This window comes from Crotalus tigris, unplaced genomic scaffold (assembly GCF_016545835.1).
Source record: "Crotalus tigris isolate CLP2741 ecotype Arizona unplaced genomic scaffold, ASM1654583v1 scf7180000020968.1038771, whole genome shotgun sequence".
Classification (NCBI taxonomy): domain Eukaryota; kingdom Metazoa; phylum Chordata; class Lepidosauria; order Squamata; family Viperidae; genus Crotalus; species Crotalus tigris.
The window spans coordinates 3166-22256 of NW_024098284.1; the positions used below are offsets into that span (position 1 = coordinate 3166).

A 19091-nucleotide genomic window follows, 5' to 3' on the forward strand; every position below is an offset into this window, starting at 1 on the left:
TCATCAACGATCTGGATGAGGGGATAGATGGGGAACTCATCAAATTTGCAGACGACACCAAGCTGGCAGGAACAGCCAACACTCCAGAAGACAGGCTTAGGATACAGGAGGATCTGGACAGACTCGAACACTGGGCACTACCTAACAAAATGAAATTCAACGGTGAAAAAAGTAAGGTTCTACTTTTAGGCAAGAAAAACCAAATGCACAGGTATAGTATAGGGGGTAACTGTGAGAGGGACCTCGGAGTCCTAGTGGACAATCACTTAAATATGAGCCAGCAGTGTGTTGCAGCTGCCAAAAAAGCCAACACAGTGCTGGGCTGCATCAACAGAGGGATAGAATCAAGATCACGTGAAGTATTAATACCACTCTACAATGCCTTGGTAAGGCCACACCTGGAATATGGCATCCGTTTTTGGTCACCGCAATGTAAAAAAGATGTTGAGACTCTAGAAAGAGGGCAGAGAAGAGCAACAAAGATGATCAGGGGACTGGAGGCTAAAACATACAAGGAACCGTGGCTGGAATCGGGTATGTCTGGTTTAATGAAGAGAAGGACGAGGGGGGACAGGATAGCAGTCTTCCAGTATCTCAGGGGCTGCCCCAAAGAAGAGGGAGTCAAGCTATTCTCCAAAGCCCCTGAAGGCCGGACAAGAAGCAATGGATGGAAACTCACCCAGGAAACAAGCAACCTGGAATTAAGGAGAAACTTCCTGACTGTTAACCAGTGGAACAGCTTGCCACCAGAAGTTGTGGGTGCCCCATCACTGGAAGTGTTCAAGAAGAGACTGGACAGCCCTTTGTCTGAAATGGTGTAGGGTTTCGTGCCTGAGCAGGGGGTTGGACTAGATGACCTCTGAGGTCCCTTCCAATTCTGAGATTCTGAGACAAATTCTGAGATCTCCTCAAGTTGTTAGGATTGAGCAATCCTGGCTAAGATGTTCCTACCATATTTGCAGAGGCCAAGACTTTGGGCTGGTCAGGAAGAAGCTGTGTTTACACTGCCAGGTAGGCAACGAACGGGTTCCTTGCTAGATTTTTTTAAATCCTGCTCGCTGCTTGTTTGCTGTTCTCGGTCCTTAATCTTATTAAATGTTAGTAAATTGAGGCAGGATGTTTGCGTATTCTGATTTGCATAAATCAGTGCAAAGGCAGGTAATAAAGGAATGGCTGGCCGTGTAGAAAACTGAATGGAGCTGAAGAGAAGAGAAATATTAAGCGGGTGAGGTTCACCAGTGTCAGCTTCCTCTCTCTCTTTCTTTCTTTTTTCTTTCTCTGTTTCTTTCTCTCTTCCTCTCTTTTTCCTGTCTCTCTCTTCCTTTTCTTTTTCTCTCTTTCTCCCTTTCCTTTATCTCTTTCTGTCTTCCTTTTTCTTCCTTTCTCATTCTATTTCTATCTTTCTCTTTATCTGTTTCTTTCTCTTTCCTTCCTCTCTGTCTTTCTCTCTTCCTTTTTTTTATTCCTCTGTCACTATCTTTCTGTGTCTTCCTCTTTTTTCTCTCCTCTCTTTTTTCTTTCTCTCCCTCTTTCTTCCTCTCTTTTTCTCTTTCTCCTTTTCCTTTATCTCTTTCTGTCTTCCTTTCTCATTCTATTTCTATTTTTCTTTTTCTCTGTTTCTTTCTTTCCCTTTCTCTTTCCTTCCTCTCTGTCTTTCTCTCTTCCTTTTTTTTATTCCTCTGTCACTGTCTTTCTCTGTCTTTTTCTTTTTCTCCTCTCCTCTCTTTTTCCTTCTCTCCCTCTTTCTTTCTCTCTTCCTCTCTCTTTTTCCTGTCTCTCTTCCTTTTCTTTTCCTTTCTCTCTTTTTATCTCTTTCTGTCTTTCTCACTCTTTCTATCTTTCTCTTTCTTTGTTTCTTTCTTTCCCTTTCTCTCCTTCCTCTCTGTCTTTCTCCCTTCCTTTCTTTTTCTCTCTCTGTCACTGTCTTTCTCTGTCTTCTTCTTTTTCTTTCTCTCCTCTCCTCTCTCTCTTTCCTTCTCTCCCTCTTTCTTTCTCTCTTCCTCTCTCTTTTTCCTGTCTCTCTTCCTTTTCTTTTTCTTTCTCTCTTTCTCTCTTTTTATCTTTCTGTTTTTCTCACTCTATTTCTATCTTTCTCTTTCTCTGTTTCTTTCTTTCCTTTTCTCTTTCCTTCCTCTCTGTCTTTCTCTCTTCCTTTCCTTTTATTCCTCTGTCATTGTCTTTCTCTGTCTTCCTATTTTTCCTTTCCCCCCCCCTCTCTCTCTCTCACCCAGTAATCATCTAACCTGACAATTCCGTCTTCTAAATGGCCTCAGAACATCTCCTGCCCGGTTTTACTCTTTTATGATGCGATTCCGCCTTTAATAACCTTCCCTCTCCATTCACTCTGAGCATTTAACAGCCACCTGGAACAGAAGTTTAATCAGGTGGAATTATCCTCCTGCTAACGTTCCCTTAACCTCTGGGTTTCTGATCTCCCCCTTATCACCTAAAACTTTTAAATCCTTCTTTTGATCGATGACTTTTCCCATTTTCCGCGGAGTCGAGGCTGGTGCCTGGGCGCGCAGTGCCGGGGTCACCGGCAATTTTTAAGAGGTCTTAATTCCCGCCTGCGCCCCTGTTCCAACCAGGTTTGCTTTACGCCCCCGTTAATTATTTTAATGCCAACCTGCAGCTTTAAAAGAGACCTTTATTAAGCCCCCTAAATCTTCCCTTTTATTGTTATTTAAACACTTTCTCCCCATCCATTATGGAGATGTGTTTAGAGTCTGCGGCCATCCGTCTCCTGAAATAGATGGCTGCCATCCATTCGTCAGCCAGCAAACTGACAATTTGGCTTTACAGATTGGAGGGGAGGGGAGGGGGCAGGACCCCGGGAAGCTGCGACCGTCATAACCGTGAGTCAGTTGTCCAGCGTCCGAATTTTGGATCGCGTGACCGTGGGGATGCCCCAACGGTCGTAAGAGTGAAACACGGTCCGGAGTCAGCTTTTACCAGGGCTGTGGTGACTTTGAACGGACGCTAAACGAACGGTGGGAAGTCCAGGACTTATTAACCTGGAGTTAGCTTTGTGAACGTGCCAGGTGAACCCGGCTTGCAGAATTGAATGGCCTGTTTCAAGTACTGAGGGGAAAGTATTGAAAAACAAAAACAAAAAAAAATCTAGAAAAAGCTAAGCAGATCATTAAAGAATGGAGGCTTTTCAGCTATGGAAATTGCATTAACTTGACTTAGATTTTAAGAAGAGACTGGACAGTCATCTGTCTGAGATGTTGTAGGTTCTCCTGCTTGAGCAGGGGGCTGGACTAGAAGACCTCCAGGGTCCCTTCCAGCTTCTATTCTATTCTATTCTATTCTATTCTATTCTATTCTATTCTATTCTATTCTATTCTATTCTATTCTATTCCATTCCATTCTAATTTATATTCTATTCTATATTCTATTCTATTCTTTCTTATTCTATTCTATTCTATATTCTATTCTTTCTTATTCTATTCTTTCTATATTCTATTCTAATTTCTATTATATTCTATATTCTATTCTATTCTATTATTTCTATTCTATATGCTATTCTTTCTTATTCTATTCTATTCTTTCTATATTCTATTCTAATTTTTATTCTATTCTATATTCTATTGTATTTTATTATTTCTATTCTATTCTATATTCTATTATATTCTATTCTTTCTTATTCTATTCTGTTCTTTCTATATTCTATTCTATTTTATTATTTCTTATTCTATTCTATTCTATATTCTATTCTATCTTATTCTATTCTATTCTTTCTTATTCTATTCTATTCCATTCCATTGATTCCATTCCATTCCATTCCTTTTCTCTATTCTATTCTATTCTATTCTGTTCTATTCAAGATTTTGTGCAGCCATGCAGAGCCATCTTCGCCCTGCTGGATAATTACAACCCAGAATAGCCACCATCTCTGGCTAATTAGCCCTCTCACCTTTTCTCTTTCATCTCCTTGTTTATTCTTCGCTCTTCAAACTAGAAAGGCAAGCTAACTAACCACCTGCGCATTTGTAAAATCAGCTTCGCTGCTGCTGGTGCCGTCCGCTGATTTTTGTGGCCAAATAGCAGGGGGTGGGGGGGTCCCCATTTTTTTTAAATTTCACAGGGAAACAACCTAAGCAGAAAATTATCTGTTGCTTGACCGGGGGCTGGTGGTGGTCCCACAATAGAAGAGATGCTCATGGGATAAAGTCAGAAAAGTCAAAAGGGCAGCCTGGTCGATGCAATCAAAGCTTTGCCCCCAAAGGACCTGAATACGGAACTTCGGTCGCAGGGTGTCCTCGACTTACGGACACAATTTTCCCGTTGCTAAGCAAGACGTCGGCGAAGTGAGTTTGGCCCCATTTTACAACTTTTCTTACCACAGTTATCCAGTGAATCCCTGCCATTCTTAAGTTAGTCACCCGGACGTTAAGTGAATCCATATCAGAAGGTCACAAAAGGGGTCACTTGACCCCGGGATTCTGCGACCGTCATAGATACGAGTCAGTTGCCAAGGGTCTGAATGTGGATCGTATAAGCCCGGGGATGGTGCAAAGCTTCTTAAGTGTGGAAAATGGTCATAACTTTTTTCAGTGCCGTTGTAACTCTGAAAGGTCACTAAATGAGCGGTTATAAAATGAGGATTATCTGTACGTCATTGTGCCTTCCATTCCTCCCCCCCCCCCAAAGATGCTTTTTCACGAGATGAACTGGACTTTGTTGTTCCATTTTGATTTTTTTTTCCAGCCTAGACTAGACTCTAGTCTAGCAACTTTACAAATTTGTCATTGGCGCTTTGATTTCATGAATTGAGCTGTGATGATGATGATGATGATGATGATGGTAATAATAATAATAATAATGAGGAGGAGGAGGAAGAGGAAGAGGAGGAAGAAGAAGAAGAGGAGGAAGAAGAAGAAGAAGAAGAAGAAGAAGAAGAAGAAGAAGAAGAAGAAGAAGAAGAAGAAGAAGAAGAAGAAGAAGTAAGAAGAAGAAGAAGAAGAAGAAGAAGAAGAAGAAGAAGGAAGATGATGATGAAGGGACCTTGGAGGTCTTCTAGTCCAACGAAGAAAAAAGGAGGAGGGGAGGCGGAGGAAAGGAGAAAGAGAAAGTAATAGTAGTAGCAGTAGTAGTTGGAAGGGACCTTGGAGGTCTTCTAGTCCAAACCGAGAAGAAGAGGAAGAGAAGGAGGAGGAGGAGGAGGAGGGGAGAAGGAAGAAGAAGAAGGAGGAAGGAAGGAAGGAGAAGAAGAAGAGGAGGAGGAGGAGGAGGAGGAGGAGGAGGAGGTGGAGGTGGAGGAGGAAGGGACCTTGGAGGTCTTCTAGTCCAACCGAAGGAGGAGGAGGAGGAGGAGGAGGAGGAGGAGGAGGAGGAGGAGGAGGAAAAGGAGAAAGAGAAGTAATAGTAGTAATAGTAGTAGTAGTTGGAAGGGACCTTGGAGGTCTTCTAGTCCAACCCTAGAAGAAGGAGGAAGAGAAGGAGGAGGAGGAGAAGAAGAAGAAGAAGAAGAAGAAGAAGAAGAAGAAGAAGAAGAAGAAGAAGAAGAAGAAGAAGAAGAAGAAGAAGAAGAAGGAAGAAGAAGAAGAAGAAGAAGAAGAAGAAGAAGAAGAAGAAGAAGAAGAAGAAGAAGAAGAAGAAGAAGAAGAAGAAGAAGAAGAAGAGGTGGTGGTGAAGGAAGAAGAAGAAGAAGAAGAAGAAGAAGAAGAAGAAGAAGAAGAAGAAGAAGAGGAGGAGGAGGAGGAGGAGGAGGAGGAGGAGGAGGAGGAGGAGGAGGAGGAGGAGGAGGAGAAAGAGAAGTAATAGTAGTAATAGTAGCAGTAGTAGTTGGAAGGTACCTTGGAGATCATCTAATCCAACCCCCTGCTCAGGCAGGAAACCCTATACCATTCCAGACAAATGGCTGTCCAGTCTCTTCTTGAAAACCTCCAGTGATGGAGCACCCACAACTTCTGGAGGCAAGCAGTTCCACTGGTTAATCGTTCTCCCTGTCAGGAAATTCCTCCTTAATTCCAGGTTGCGTCTCTCTTTGGTTGCTTCTTGTCCTGCCTTCAGGCGCTTTGGAGAATAGCTTGACCCCCTCTTCTTTGGGGCAGCCCCTGAGAGATTGGGAAGACTGCTGTCCTGTCCCCCCTGGTCCTTTTTTTCCCCCCATTCAACTAGACATATCCAATTCCAGCAAGGGACCTCGGAGGTCATGTAGCCCAACCCCCTGCTCGGGCAGGAAACCCTAAAGCATTTCAGACAAAGGGCTGTCCAGTCTCTTCTTAAAAACTCCCAGTGAGATGTTTTGCGGCAAGGGTCCATCCTCTGTCGGAGAAAAGAGATGGGCAGCCTTCTCCATGACAGGCTAGCCTCCTCGCTGCTGCAGGAAAAAGGGCTCTTTGGTTTTTGCCGTGCAAAACATTTGAGTTTTGTTTTTTTTTGGTTCCTTTTCTTTTTTGTCCTCTGAAACAGCCCAGATTATTATTATTTTTTTCCCCCTTTCAAATTGTGTGAACGTTTGAGCCGGTGGCGTTACATCCCTGCTGGGGCGGCTGCAAATTTATGACCGCAGGCTTGGTGATTTTATCACCCAGCTAATAATTATAATGAAAGGGCCAGGCGGAGACCCACGCCCGTTCTCCCACCTCGAGTGTTTTTATGCTCTTTTAATGAGTTTAATTAATCTGGCGGCCCATCCTTTCCGAAAGGGAGGCAGTGCTGGATGGGCTTTGACAGCCCTCTGCTGTTTTCCCGCAGGAGGGTCAGGAAGAGCCGGAAGGGAGAGAAAAAAAAAAAAAAACAACGGATTTCTGAAGCCTTCCTGGTTTAATAGGCGCCATATTGTCTGTGCAGGTAGTCCTCGACTTAGTGACTGTTCGTTTAGTGACTGTTCAAGGGTTGTGGTTTGGGCTTGAAAGGACTAACACTGAGGATGTTATTTAGTTGGGTAATCAAAAGTCTGTGAGGAAAGAACCCAGCTCAGAGAGCACCAAGGACTCCATAGTTCTCCTCCTCGTCGTCGTCTTCCTCTCTGCAAACTCCCCTCCCTTGTGGCACTGATGACGTTGCCTAGTTGGGTCATGAAATGTCTGCAAGGAAACCATCCAGCTCAGAGAGCACTAAGGACCCCACAATCCTTTCTTTCTTTTTCTTTCTTTCTTTCTTTCTTTCTTTCTTTCTTTCTTTCTTTCTTTCTTTCTTTCTTTCTTTCTTTCTTTCTGTCTTTCTTCCTTCTTTCTTTCTTTCTTTCTTTCTTTCTTTCTTTCTTTCTTTCTTTCTTTCTTTCTTCTCCTTTTCGTTCTCCTCCTCCCTTCTAGCATTCATGATGTTACCTAGCTGGGTCATGAAACGTCTGCAAGAAAACCACCCAGCTCAGAGAGCACCCAGGACCCCACAGTCCTTTCTTTCTTTCTTTCTTTCTTTCTTTCTTTCTTTCTTTCTTTCTTTCTTTCTTTCTTTCTTTCTTTCTTTCTTTCTTTCTTCTCCTTTTCGTCCTCCTCCTCCTCCCTTCTAGCATTCATGATGTTACCTAGCTGGGTCATGAAACGTCTGCAAGAAAACCACCCAGCTCAGAGAACACCAAGGACCCCACAATCCTTCCTTCCTTCCTTTCTTTCTTTCTTTCTTTCTTTCTTTCTTTCTTTCTTTCTTTCTTTCTTTCCTTTCTTTTCTTTCTTTTTCTTTCTTTCTGTCTTTTCTTTCTTTCTTTTTCTTTCTTTCTTTCTCTCCTCCTCCTCCTCCTCTCCACAAGCCCCCCTCCCTTCTAGCATTGATGACATTGCCTAGTTGGGTCATGAAATGTCTGCAAGAAAACCAACCAGCTCAGAGAGCCCCCAGGACCCCACAATCCTTTCTCTTTCTCTCTCTCTCTCTCTCTCTCTCTCTCTCTCTCTCTATCTCTATCTCTATCTCTATCTCCCTCTCTCTCTCTCTCTCTCTCTCTCTCTTTCTTTCTTTGTCTTTCTGTCTCTCTTTTTTTCTTTCTCTTTCTTTTTTTCTTTCTTTCCCTCCTCCTCCTCCCTCCTCCCTCCTCCTCCCCGCAAACTCCCCTCTCTTCTGGCACTAATGATATTACCTAGTTGGGTCATGAAACGTCTGCAGGAAACCCCACCCAGCTCAGAGAAGCACCAGGGACCCCCCACATTTCAACCCTGAGCCACAAAGACTCTCTTTTATTAGCTTTAAGCTTTCAGAAGCCCCTTTTGCAAAAAAAAAGTGGCATAAGACCAATTCTGGGAGAAGGCAAACTCTTGACAGCCTGCCTGTCATTTTCCCGAGGTACCGAGCATGAAAACGGCACACGAAAAAGGCGACTTAGCTGCACTTTGGCAAAACACCTGTCTCCCCCCCCAAGGGCTGATTAGTCTTTCACCCAGGAGGGGGGAAAAAAAATTGGACCCTGAAAGGGAGATGTTCTGAAATGCAGCCCATTTGTTTGCGCTTCCCTCCCCTGCACCCCCCATAATTGTACACAGACAGAGTGGTGCGTGCGATGCCCAGCCGACGCGCTTTCTCTCTTTTCGATCCTGTTATTTTAATTCCGTGCTGAATAGCGAGCGGCAAAAGCAGATTGCTGGTTCGGCCCCGCTACGGAGCGAGAAGTCGCGTCGGCTTCTCGGTAAACATCCCTATTTGCAGTAACTGCTTCTAATCTCAGAAGCAACGAGAACAATCAACCGAAAAAGCCAACACAGTGCAAGGTTGCATCAACAGAGGGAGAGAATCAGGATCACGTGAAGTGTTAATACCACTTTACAAGGCCTTGGTAAGGCCACACTTGGAATACGGCATCCAGTTTTGGTCACCACGATGTAAAAAAGATGTTGAGACTCTGGAAAGAGTGCAGAGAAGAGCAACAAAGATGATCAGGGGACTGGAGTCTAAAACATATAAGGAACAGTTGCTGGAATTGGGTAGGTCTAGTTTAATGAAGAGAAGGACGAGGGGGGACAGGATAGCAGTGTTCCAGTATCTCAGGGGCTGCCACAAAGAAGAGGGAGTCAAGCTATTCTCCAAGGCGCCAGAAGGCAGGACAAGAAGCAACTTTTCGATGGAAACTCATCAAGGAGAGAAGCAACCTGGAACTAAGGAGAAACTTCCTGACAGTGAGGACAATTAACCAGTGGAACCACCTGCCTCCAGAAGCGGTGAATGCTCCAACACTGGAAGTTTTTAAGAAGAGATTGGACAGCCATTTATCTGAAAGAATAGAATAGAATAGAATAGAATAGAATAGAATAGAATAGAATAGAATAGAATAGAATAGAATAGAATAACAGAGTTGGAAGGGACCTTGGAGGTCTTCTAGTCCAACCCCCTGCTCAGGCGGGAAACCCTAGACCATTTCGGACAAATGGCTGTCCAGTCTCTTTTTAAAAACTTCCATTGTTGGAGCATTCACCGTTTCTGGAGGCAGGTTGTTCCACTGGTTAATTGTTCTAACTGTCAAGAAGTTTCTCCTTAGTTCCAGGTTGCTTCTCTCCTTGATGAGTTTCCATCCGTTGCTTCTTGTTGCTTCTTAAAAACCTCCAGTAAAAACCTCCTGCACCCACAGCTTCTGGAGGCAGGTTGTTCCATTGGTTAATTGATTAATTGTTCTGACTGTCAGGAATTGGTTCTAGGTTAAATCTCTCCATCCGTTGCTCCTTGTCCTGCCTTCAGGCGCTTTGGAGAAGAGCTTGACTCCCTCTTCTTTGGGGCAGCCCCTGAGATATTGGAAGGCTGCTATCCTGTCCCCCCTTGTCCTTCTCTTCATTAAACTGGACATCCCCAATTCCAGCAACCATTCTTGGCTTGCAAAGCACTGCAATTTCCTTAGATCAGAGGTTCTCAACCTGTGGGTCGGGACCCCATTTGGGGTCGAACGACCATTTCACGGGGGTCGCCAAACAACGCAGTCCGCCATTTTCCCCCCCTTTTCCTTAGCTGGGCTACTCCCTTTTATTCTATTGGCTTTTGAAAGCCAATAGAATAGACGCTCTTGAATAGAGTCTCATTCTATTGGCTTTCAAAAGCCAGTAGGAATTGTCCAGGCTGTCTCTGCCCTGCTGAGCCCGCCAAAAGTCCCATTCTGCAAACGGTGCTGCACCAGTTGAGTAGTCCTCGACTTACGACCGGTTGGGGGTCGCGGCATTAAAAAGGTTGAGAACCACTGCCTTAGATGTTCATGTGTGGCTGTCAAGGAGGGCCAGGGAGCTTTTGCGGCTCCTTGCAAAATTCAGCTGGGAAACCAGGTTTTAAAATCACCTCTGCTGGTGCAGAAACATCATTCTGCTCGGCGAAATCCATCTTTTTTTTCTGCAGACGCTTCTCACTTTCCCCTCGTCCATCCCCAAAGGGGAAGATGGGAGCCTGGAAAAACAGTGAGTCATCAGGTGCCCAGAGATGGTTTTTAAAAGCCATTTGCAAACTGCAGGCTTCTCCTTTCTCTCTCTCTCTCTCTCCCTCCCTCTCTCTTCCCCATCTGTGGGTTTGAGTCATCCTTCCAGAGCAGCTCCAGCAATTTATCCCACCGCAGCAAACTTTTATGAGCAGAGACTTCTGGAGCAAGTCAAGAACAGCAGCTGAATAGATGAAAAAGAGAGGAAAATGCCAGCACTTAAGAGAACAACAGATTTTGGGAGGGACCCTGGAGATCTTCTAGTCCAACCCCCTGCTTAAGATCGTGGAATCATAGAATCCTAGGCCGGGAAGGGACCTCCGAGGTCCTCTAGTCCACCCCCTGCTCAGGATCATGGAATCATAGAATCCTAGGGTGGGAAGGGACCTCCGTGGTCCTCTAGTCCACCCTCTGCTCAGGATCATGGAATCATAGGATTCTATAGCTGGAAGGGACCTCTGAGATCCTCTAGTCCACCCCCTGCTCAGGATCATGGAACCATAGGATTCTAGAGCTGGAAGGGACCTCCGAGGTCCTCTAGTCCACCCCCTGCTCAGGATCATGGAATCATAGAATCCTAGGGCGGGAAGGGACCTCCATGGTCCTCTAGTCCACCCCCTGCTCAGGATCATGGAACCATAGAATCCTAGGGCTGGGAGGGACCTCAGAGGTCCTCTAGTCCACCCCCTGCTCAGGATCATGGAATCATAGAATCCTAGGGCTGCAAGGGACCTCTGAGGTCCTCTAGTCTAGTCCCCTGCTGAGGATCATGGAATTATAGGATCCTAGGTCTGGGAGGGACCTCAGAGGTCCTCTAGTCTAGCCCTCTGCTCAGGATCATGGAATCATAGAATCTTAGGGCTGGAAAGGACCTCTGAGATCCTCTAGTTCACCCCCTGCTCAGGATCATGGAATCATAGAATCTTAGCAGTGGAAGGGACCTTGGAGGTCTTCTAGTCCAGCCCCCTGCCCAAGACCATAGAATCGTAGGGCTTGCAGGGACCTTGTGGCAAAACTCCCATTTGCACCACTCAGGTGACCCCGAAGACACAGGGAAGCCCCCAAGTGGCCTCAAGGACCCTCTAAAAGAAGGCAAAGGACCAACTGTCTGCAAGGAGTATAAATCCTTCCCTTCCCCTCCATCCAATCAGAACCTGAAGAAGCTTCTGGGATGGAAAGCGAAACGTCTTCAAAGGAAAAACACGGAAGTCCAATTGCCTCTTGGGGAAAAAAACCACCTTTGTGGAGGAGCTTTCTCGCTGGCTGTAGCAACCCTCCGCTTAGCCTGCGTGAATCAAAGGTTGTGCTTGTCTGGTGTGACATTTGCGTGGGGTGCACAGGGGAGACACGCCAGACGGCCCGAGATGCGAATCTGTGCATGTCGGGACCCCATGCTGGCTCGAACAGCATTCGCCAGCTGTGATTTGACATCTTCAGCACCGCAAAATGCTGGCGAGGGGAATAACCAGAGTGCCTCTGGGGGGGGGGGTTCCCCCACCCCAGAGTCCTTTCCTTGGCTCAGGATGCTGGGGTTTATAGTCCCTGCCCCTCTGGAAGACCCCCCCCCCGCTGCAGAACTGCCCCTCCTAGAAAGACGACGCAGGTCGTCCTTGACTTGCAAGCGTTCCCTTAAGGCAGTGGTTCTCAACCTTTTTAATGCTGCGACCCCCCCAACCGGTCATAAGTTGAGGACTACTCAACCGGTCGTAAGTTGAGGACTACTCAACTGGTGCAGCACCGTTTGCAGAATGGGACTTTTGGCGGGCTCAGCAGGGCAGAGACAGCCTGGACAATTCCTATTGGCTTTTGAAAGCCAATAGAATTAGACTCTATTCAAGAGAGTCTATTCTATGGCTTTCAAAAGCCAATAGAATAAAAGGGAGTAGCACAGCTAAGGAAAAGGGGGGAAAAAATGGCGGACTGCGTTGTTTGGCAACCCCCGTGAAATGGTCGTTCGACCCCAAATGGGGTCCCGACCCACAGGTTGAGAACCGCTGCCTTAAGGATCGTTCCAAGTTAACTGGAGTCCTCAAAAAAGGTCCTCACACTTACGACCGTCGAGGCATCCCCACGGGAAACCCACCTGAAACTGAGCGGTAAGCCAGCCCACAATTTGCAATCCTTTCTTTAGGCGCCGAAGTTACAGACGGCACCGAAAAATGACGCTTAACGACGGGTCCTCACACTTAACGACCGTCGCAGCGTCTCTCAGGTCGCACCATCAAATTTCGAGCAATTTGGCATGGACTTAACGAGGGTCGAAGACCCCCTGGGTGAAGCGAGCCCCATTTGGCCACCTCCGCAGCCGGCTTCCAACAAGCAAAATCGGGGAGCAGGGAAGCTGTGTGATTCACTTACCAACCGTGTGTTTCGCTTAACAATGGTGTGATTCAGTTTAAGCGTGAAAAACAGGCCTAAGTCCCTTTTTTTTCAGGGCGGTTCCAATTTGAAACGGCCGTTAAACAAACTAAGTTTGAAAGCCGGGTAAACCACGATGTAAAAAAGATGTTGAGACTCTAGAAAGAGTACAGAGAAGAGCAACAAAGAGGATCAGGGGACTGGAGGCTGAAACATACAAGGAACGGTTGCTGGAATTAGGTATGTCTAGTTTAATGAAGAGAAGGACGAGGGGGGACAGGATAGCAGCATTCCAGTACCTCAGGGGCTGCCCCAAAGAAGAGGGAGTCAAGCTATTCTCCAAAGCGCCTGAAGGCAGGACAAGAAGCAACGGATGGAAACTCATCAAGGAGAGAAACAACCTGGAACTAAGGAGAAACTTCCTGACAGAACAATTAACCAGTGGAACAACCTGCTGCCAGAAGCTGTGAATGCTCCAACACTGGAAGTTTTTAAGAAGAGACTGGACAGCCATTTGTCTGAAATGGTGTAGGGTTTCTTGCCTGAGCAGTGGGTTGGACTAGATGACCTCCAAGGTCCCCTCCAACTTTACTACTACTACTACTACTATTATTATTATTATTATTATTATTATTATTATTATTATTACTATTAAGATGGGAGGCCACCAAGTAACCCGGAGGACGTAATTGAGGCTGGTAATAGAAAAGTCTTGGACAACAGGGAATAGATAACTAATGTCATCTAGTTGCTATTATTGTTGTTGTTATTGTTATTGTTATTAAGATCATATGGACACTTTGCACAGATTGGAAGAACTAAGAACATGGATTCCGTTGATAATTGGTATTGTCTGAAGGAAAACGGACGGGATTGTGCTGAGAGCGAGCCGGGATGCTCGGCCTTTCTCAGGAATGGACTTTGCATAGTTCATGATCTGTCCAGCACCATTTGGGGAGAGGATAAACTAATAAAGCGGGCTATTTCTTGCTCTGGGGTGAAAGGATTAACATATAATGTTACCTAGTTGGGTAATCAAACGTCTGTGAGAAAACAACCCAACGCAGAGAACACTAAGGGCCCCATAGTCTTTTTTCTCCTCCTCCTCCTCCTCCTCCTCCTCCTCCTCCTCCTCCTCCTCCTCCTCCTCCTCCTCCTCCTCCTCCTCCTCCTCCTCCTCCTCCTCCCTTCTAGCACTGATAACGTTACCTAGCTGGGTCATGAGACGTCTGCAAAAACAATGGCTGCATGTTTGATTGAATGCTTGCTTGATTGATTGATTTCTACAGCCACCTCAGCAAACTCTGGCCCGCTCGCCATTCAAAACATACATTACAATTAAAATATTTCAAAACCATAAAAGCAGTAAAGCAGCCTTCAGACCAGGAAAGAGCACGAAAACGCCGTTGCTGACCGCTTCCCCTCCTTCTCTCCCCCCATGCGCAGAACACCCTGGAGCAGTGCAGCGTCTGTGCCAAGCCCATCATGGAGCGCATCCTGCGGGCCACCGGTAAAGCTTACCACCCTCACTGCTTCACCTGTGTGATTTGCAACCGGAGCTTGGACGGCATCTCGTTCACCGTGGATGCCGGTGGAAACATTCATTGCATCGAGGACTTCCACAGGTGGGACGCGAGATTTTTTTTTTCTTTTTTTGCAGAGCTTCTGGAGGGCTGGAGAAACGGTGGGGTGGGGTGGGGGGATACACGAAGGAAAAATAAACACGGGTTGAGTTCACACAACAGGACGAAACCCGGTTTAACAGAACATCAGGCCTATAGTCCTTGTTTAATATCTTGAATGCCTGGCAGAGAATCCCTTTTCTTCCCCTTATACCAGGGGTAGGCAACCTTGGCTCTTTTATGACCGGTGGACTTCAACTCCCAGAATTCCTCAGCCAGTGTGGGGGAAACTATGGCCCCTTCATGATTTATGGACTTCAACTCCCAGAATTCCTCAGCCAGCATGGTCCCTTCATGACTCGTGGACTTCAGCTCCCAGAATTCCTGAGCCAGCATGGCTCAGCTTGGAAACCTCTCCCTTTTCCCTCAGCATGGCTGGCTCAGGAATTCTGGGAGTTGAAGTCGACGAGTCATAAAAGAGCCAAGGTGGCCTACCTCTGGCCTAGGCCTCTATTTCTCAACCTTGGCCACTCAGAGGTGGGTGGACTTCAACTCCCAGAATTCCTGAGCCAGCATGGAGGAACTATGGCCCCCTCATGACTGGTGGCCTTCAACTCCCAGAATTCCTCAGCCAGCATGGGGGAACTATGGCCCCCTCATGACTTGCGGACTTCAACTCCCAGAATTCCTGAGCCAGCATGGCTCAGCTTGGAAACCTCTCCCTTTCCCCTCAGCATGGCTGGCTCAGGAATTCTGGGAGTTGAAGTCCACGAGCCATAAAAGCTGCTGCAAGAAGATCACCCAGACTGACTACAAGCAGCGGCTTGACAAAGTAGCAACAATGGTGCATTGGAAGATCTGCAAGAAATATCACTTGCCTGTAAGCAAAAACTGGTGGGATCATAAAATAGAGAAAGTCATAGAAAATGATAAAATTAAACTGCTCTGGGACTTCAGAATTCAAACAGACAAGCACCTGCAACATAACACCCCAGACTTAACAATTGTCGATAAGAAAGACAAAAAAGTCTGGATAGTGGACGTGGCAGTGCCTGGAGACAGCAGAATAGACGAGAAAGAACTGGAGAAGATAACAAAATACAAAGACCTACAAATAGAAATAGAAAGACTGTGGCAAAGCAAGCAAGGGTAGTACCAATAGTAATAGGCTCCTTGGGTGCAATCCCAAAACAACTGGAGCACCACTTGAACACCATTGGCATTGACAAATTCGCTATTAGTCAATTGCAAAAGGCAGCCTTATTAGGAACTGCTTCCATCCTGCGACGATATCTGTAATACCATCAAACATCCACATCTGCCTATCCCAGGTCCTGGGTAAGGACGCGATAGGTAGACAAAATGCCAAATCCGGTCTGAACATCTGGCTGACTGTGCGATGATCGATAATAATAATAATAATCTGTTGGATCTATTCTAATCCAATCTGTTCCAGGGTTTAAGGGGATCTAATGCTTAAGACTCTTCTTTGTCTACCCAAATATTGAATTGTGGATATTTCTCCCCCACCCCCCAGGAAATTTGCCCCACGATGCTCCGTCTGCAAGGAGCCCATCATGCCCGCCCAGGGCCAGGAGGAAACCGTCCGCATCGTGGCCTTGGACCGCGACTTCCACGTCCAGTGCTACCGGTGTGAGGTTGGTGCCTCCAGCCCCCTTCCTCTCTTGCTTTGCCCCCCCCCCCTTTGAGTGGACCTTACGAGGCCAGAGTCTTCCCGGGAAGCCTAGAATCCTGGCCTCCCTGAAAGGGCGAAATGTCCTGGTTTAAGTCCACGGCTGCCCAAGCCCCAGTTCAGCCCTCAGCTGAAATAAAAGAGCCCTGCTCCAGGTGGGCAGGTGGGAGATGGGTGGGCTTCAAGGGGGAGAATTCTTCAGGAAGGGAAGGGAAGGAAAAGGAAGAAAAAAATGGAGCTAGGAAGGGAAGGAAGGGAGGGAGGGAGGGAGGGGAGAAGAAGGAAGGAGGGAGAGAGGGAGTGAGGAACGGAGGGAGGGAGGAACAGGAGAGAAAGAGGGAGGGAGGAAGAAGGAAGGAAAGAGCTAGGAATGGAAGGAAGGGACGGAGGAAGGAAGGGGGGAGGGAGGGAAGAAAGGGGAGAGGGAGGAAGAGGAGGGAGGAAGAAAGGAAGAAAAGGAGGGAGGAAGAAAGGAAGAAAAGGAGGGAGGAAGAAGGGAAGGAAGTATAGAGGGAGGGAGGAAAGGGAGGGAAAAGGGGAGGAAGAGAGGAAGAGAAAGAAAAGGGAGGAAGGAGAGAGAGAGGATGGAAGGAAGGAAGAGAGGGAGAGGCATAGAGAAGAAAGAAGGGAAGGAAAGGAGGGAGGGAGGAAGAAGGAAGGAAGGAAAGAGCTAGGAATGGAAGGAAGGGACGGAGGAAGGGAGGGAGAGGGAGGGAAGAAAGGGGAGAGGGAGGAAGAGGAGAGGAAGAGGAGGGAGGAAGGAAGAAAGGAAAGAAAGGAGGGAGGAAGAAAGGAAGGAGAGAGGAAGTGAGGAAGAGGAGAGGAAGAGAAGGAAAGAAGGGAGGAAGGAGAGGGAGGGAGAAAGAAGAGAGGAAGAGAAGGAAAGGAAGAAGAGGAAAGGAGGGAGAGAGGAAGGAAGGAAGGAAGAGGAGAGGCATAGAGAAGAAAGAAGGGAAGGGAGGGAGGGAGACGAGGGAGACCCTCGGCCTCTACAAGTACCCCCCCGGGGGGGGCTCAGCAGATGGGAATCGGGCTTGCAACCCCTCCAACCGAAGGGCCATTCCTCCCCCCCCCCTCAAGGCCCAGGCTTTTCAGCCTCACACCTCAACCCCCCCCCCTCCTTGCAAGGAGAGCCACACCCGGGTTGTGTCCGATCCCGGGGGGGGGGGGAGTCTAAGGACCCCCGACCCGTTTCCCCTTTCTCACACCCGGCCCGGCCCCTCACCCCACCCCTTCCCCCCCCCGTGTCTCCCTGCAGGACTGCGGGGGCCTCCTGTCCGAGGGCGACAACCAGGGCTGCTACCCGCTGGACGGCCACATCCTCTGCAAGGGCTGCAACTCCAGCCGGATCCAGGCGCTGACCGCCAAGGCCAGCACTGACCTCTGAAGGGGACGCCCGGCCACGCTGCTCCTACGCCTTCCCGGGACTCTCCTGCCGGACTACTGTCCCCCCCCCCACCCCACAACCGGTGGTGCAATCTTTCACCAAACACCCCCCCTCACCCCGGCTGTCTAGGGAAGGTATTTCTGGGTGGGGGGGCTCTTTCAGGGGGGTCTTTTCTGCCCCTCCCCTTGGAAAGGACCCCTCCCGGGATTCTCGGAGCGAGAGAGACACACGTCGGATTTCGATTCCGGGGTGTCGCTCTCCGCCCCCAAGTTTGGAGAACTTCAGAATGGGGGTGTCCGGGGTGGAGGGGGAGTCCCTAGATGGGGGGGGGGAGAGTCACGGCCACACACCCCTTTCCCCTTTGCATGCCTTTGATTGCACATCTGGCACCTCATTTCGAGGATATTTTATATTTTCCTGGCACCTCATTTCGAGGATATTTTATATTTTTCCACTCTGTGCCTTTTCAACCACAATGGCCTAAGACCGGGGTGGGGGACCTGGGCTCTTTTGTGACTGGTGGACTTCAATTCCCAGAATTCCTGAGCCAGCCATGCCTGGCTGAGGAATTCTGGGAGTTGAAGTCCACGAGTCATGAGGGGGCCATAGTTCCTCCACGCTGGCTGAGGGATTCTGGGAGTTGAAGTCCGCAAATCATGAGGGGGCCATAGTTCCCCCACGTTGGCTGAGGAATTCTGGGAGTTGAAGTCCACGAGTCATGGCCATAGTTCCCCCATGTTGGCTGAGGAATTCTGGGAGTTGAAGTCCACCAGTTATAAAAGAGCCAAGGTTGCCTACCCCTGCACAAAATGAAAGGCTGTAACTTGAGGACTAGCTGCGCATCCAAATTCTCTTCTATCCAGCCCCGTATCGTCACCTCTTCTGATATTTTATAAATGCCTTAAAAAGGAAAGGAATCAAAGAAGGGGAAAAAACGATAAGAATTGGAGGCTGGAACCTTTGTTAAAGTGAGTCACACCTGATTTGACGACATTTCTTGCCCAGTTGCTAAATGAATCATGGTCGTTAAGTGAATCTGACTTGTTTCGTTGAGGAAGCCAGCTGGGCAGGTTACAAAAGAGGATCCCGTGTCCCGGGACGCTGCAACTGTCGTAAATAAACGCTGGTTGCCAAGCGCTCATATTTTGATCATGTGACCAGCCGTCATAAGTGTGAGGACCGGTCGCAAGTCCCCTTTTTCAGCGCCGTTGTAATTTTGAACGGTCGCTGAAGGAACAGTTGTAACTCCAGGGCTACCTGTATGAATTTATTTCTGGGTTTTGCAGTAAATTTACCCACATTTTCAACCTTGGCCCTTTTATGAGGAATGGACTTCAACTCCCAGAATTCCCCATCCTCCAGCACCGGAAATGATGACTAATTTCGCTGTTCCTTCCTCTGCCAAGCTGTGGGTCATCCTCCCTCCCCAACTAGCCAGGACAGACCTGTCAGGAATACCCTGGTCTGAATTTGCAGTTCTCCCTGCATTTAGAACATCTAGCAAATCAGGGAGAAGGTTTAATGCAGTGGTTCTCAACCTTTTTAATGCCGCGACCCCCAACCGGTCGTAAGTCGAGGACTACTCAACTGGTGCAGCACCGTTTGCAGAATGGGACTTTTGGCGGGCTCAGCAGGGCAGAGACAGCCTGGACAATTCCTATTGGCTTTTGAAAGCCAATAGAATTAGACTCTATTCAAGAGAGT

General features: G+C 47.5%; 1 protein-coding gene across 1 annotated transcript; it reads left to right on the top strand.

Moving 5' to 3' along the window:
• Positions 1–1172: 1172 nt before the first annotated feature.
• On the top strand, positions 1173–18017 carry LOC120319826 (LIM domain containing preferred translocation partner in lipoma). The gene is made up of 4 exons (XM_039369099.1): positions 1173–1225; positions 14132–14310; positions 15845–15965; positions 17259–18017. Exons 2-4 carry the CDS (start codon positions 14171–14173, stop codon positions 17385–17387), a joined length of 390 nt encoding a protein of 129 aa, XP_039225033.1. The 5' UTR covers positions 1173–1225; positions 14132–14170; the 3' UTR covers positions 17388–18017.
• The last annotated feature ends 1074 nt before the right edge of the window (positions 18018–19091 follow it).